The following is a 1,808-nucleotide window of genomic DNA, read 5'->3' as shown; positions in this document are numbered from 1 at the left end:
GCTATAACTGCTTTGACAGGTGAAGAAACAGAGGCTCTGAGAGGCCCCAGATCACAATGGGAAGGGGTGTGAGAAGTTACAGTGTGTCCTGGCCAGCTGCTCCAGCCTTCCAAACCAAAGTCCATGAGGGAAACTCCTGAAGTCTGGTATTAGGCCTGTTCTCTTTCAGCACTCGCCCTGGAGAAGGGATTTAATGTCCGTTTTCACACAGACTGGTGGGAGTTGCCAAAGGCAACTTGAGACCTTGCCATCTAGTACAGCACTTGAAAAAATACTTTTAAACTTTATATAGTGGAATGGTTTCTTTGAAAACTATTTTTCATGTAAATCCAATCTACAAAACTAGAGTTGAGCCACTGTGGTTGAAAGTAAGGACAGAGGTGGTCTGAGATTCCTCCAGGGCCGCCGGGGCTCCCAGAGCACCCCATGAAAGCCACCTATCCAGTAGATGGCACTTACTGTGAGAAATGCAGGGAATACCATGATGTCTAGGGCTCTGGTTTTGGGGTGGGAGGAACCAGGTGGGATTCTGGGCACTCACTCCTGGGTTAGTCAGCATCTATCAGGGCCCTGATGCAGGTCCATCTGAGCCCGGCACCACCTTCCCCACCCTCCTCTCTAGCCAGGCCCCAGCAGCCATGAGCATCCGCGCACAGGATAAGAAACTCTGTCAGCATCTTATATCGAATGAATTTTATTCTTTAAAAATTAGGCTTACTAAGCTAAAAACTCCAACAGCCCTCCCTTTTTGTTTGCCCTTCCAAAAGATATCAGTTTTTCTTCACTGAACAAAGTTCAGTGTCATGTTCAGTGTTGGTAGCATGCTCAGGATCAATAGCAGATGTCGGGGGCTGGCTGACATGGCTCACACAGACATCATCGAGTGGACCTCTTTTTCGTAGATGTCCGGGATCATACCCACTGGAGAATTGATCATACGCACAGTGTTCTTGCTAAATAATTTGAATTCATAGCGAATAAGCTGTTCCCAAAAGCCGTTGTTGGGCCGGATGATGGGGCGGCATGATTTGGTCCACGTGTGGGCGTCCAGCAGCGACATGGAGCGGTACTTCATGAGGAAGGCGATGCAGAGGGCGGCGGAGCGGCTCACGCCTGCGGCGCAGTGCAACAGCGTGCGACCCTGCTTCATTTCCACGCTGCGGATATGATCAGCGATGGGGTCAAAAAAATCGTAAATGCACGAGCTGGCAGAGTCGGCCACCGGTACCTTTAGGTATTGTATGCCCTCATAGAATGTGTTGATAACCTCCACTGAGACATTGATGACAGTAGTGATGCGATTACTAGATAGCATGAGTTTGTTGTTGGCCCCCACCCCATTACTTATGTACAAGCTGCTGGTTATCTGGGAGAGGCCATGGATCAAGGGCTGCGGGACAGCCGCAGCTGAGAGGGGACCTGGGCGCGTTGTCATCAAGGCGGCAGGACAGTGGGTCTCTCTGGGCCGGTTTCGGGGCACCACTCCTGCTGGCGCTGGTATGTTCAGGAAGCGGCCACACTGCAAAGCCTCTGGAGTAGGTCTGAGGGACAGTAGACAAGTCACTGGTCACCACCTCTCCCCACCTCCACCTCCAGTGTCACAATCCCCTACTGCCCAGCCCACTAGTTTCCATGGCAATGGCAGCTTGCCACAAGGAGGATTTGGCCTCCCAGCCAGGCCTTTAGAGAAACTTCAGATCTCTTTTCTTTTTATCTTTCTTCACAGTTGTTTATTTTTCCAAGCCCATTTTTTATGTCTTGATGTTTTAAAAAATGTTCTGTTACCAGATACCTATTTTATGTTTCAA

At 49.9% G+C, this 1,808-nt stretch overlaps 1 protein-coding gene across 1 annotated transcript; it reads right to left on the bottom strand.

Moving 5' to 3' along the window:
* Positions 1-865: 865 nt before the first annotated feature.
* DUSP21 (dual specificity phosphatase 21) lies at positions 866-1,435 on the bottom strand. Its single transcript, XM_015594060.1, has one exon. The coding sequence runs from the start codon at positions 1,433-1,435 to the stop codon at positions 866-868; it is 570 nt and encodes a 189-aa protein (XP_015449546.1).
* Positions 1,436-1,808: the final 373 nt, after the last annotated feature.

This window comes from Pteropus alecto, unplaced genomic scaffold (assembly GCF_000325575.1).
Source record: "Pteropus alecto unplaced genomic scaffold, ASM32557v1 scaffold77, whole genome shotgun sequence".
NCBI lineage: Eukaryota > Metazoa > Chordata > Mammalia > Chiroptera > Pteropodidae > Pteropus > Pteropus alecto.
This window is presented reverse-complemented; position numbering and strand designations above follow the sequence as displayed.

Excerpts from the sequence above, each read along its gene's own strand:
- DUSP21 (XM_015594060.1), bottom strand. The coding sequence starts at position 1,435 with ATGACAACGCGCCCAGGTCCCCTCTCAGCTGCGGCTGTCCCGCAGCCC.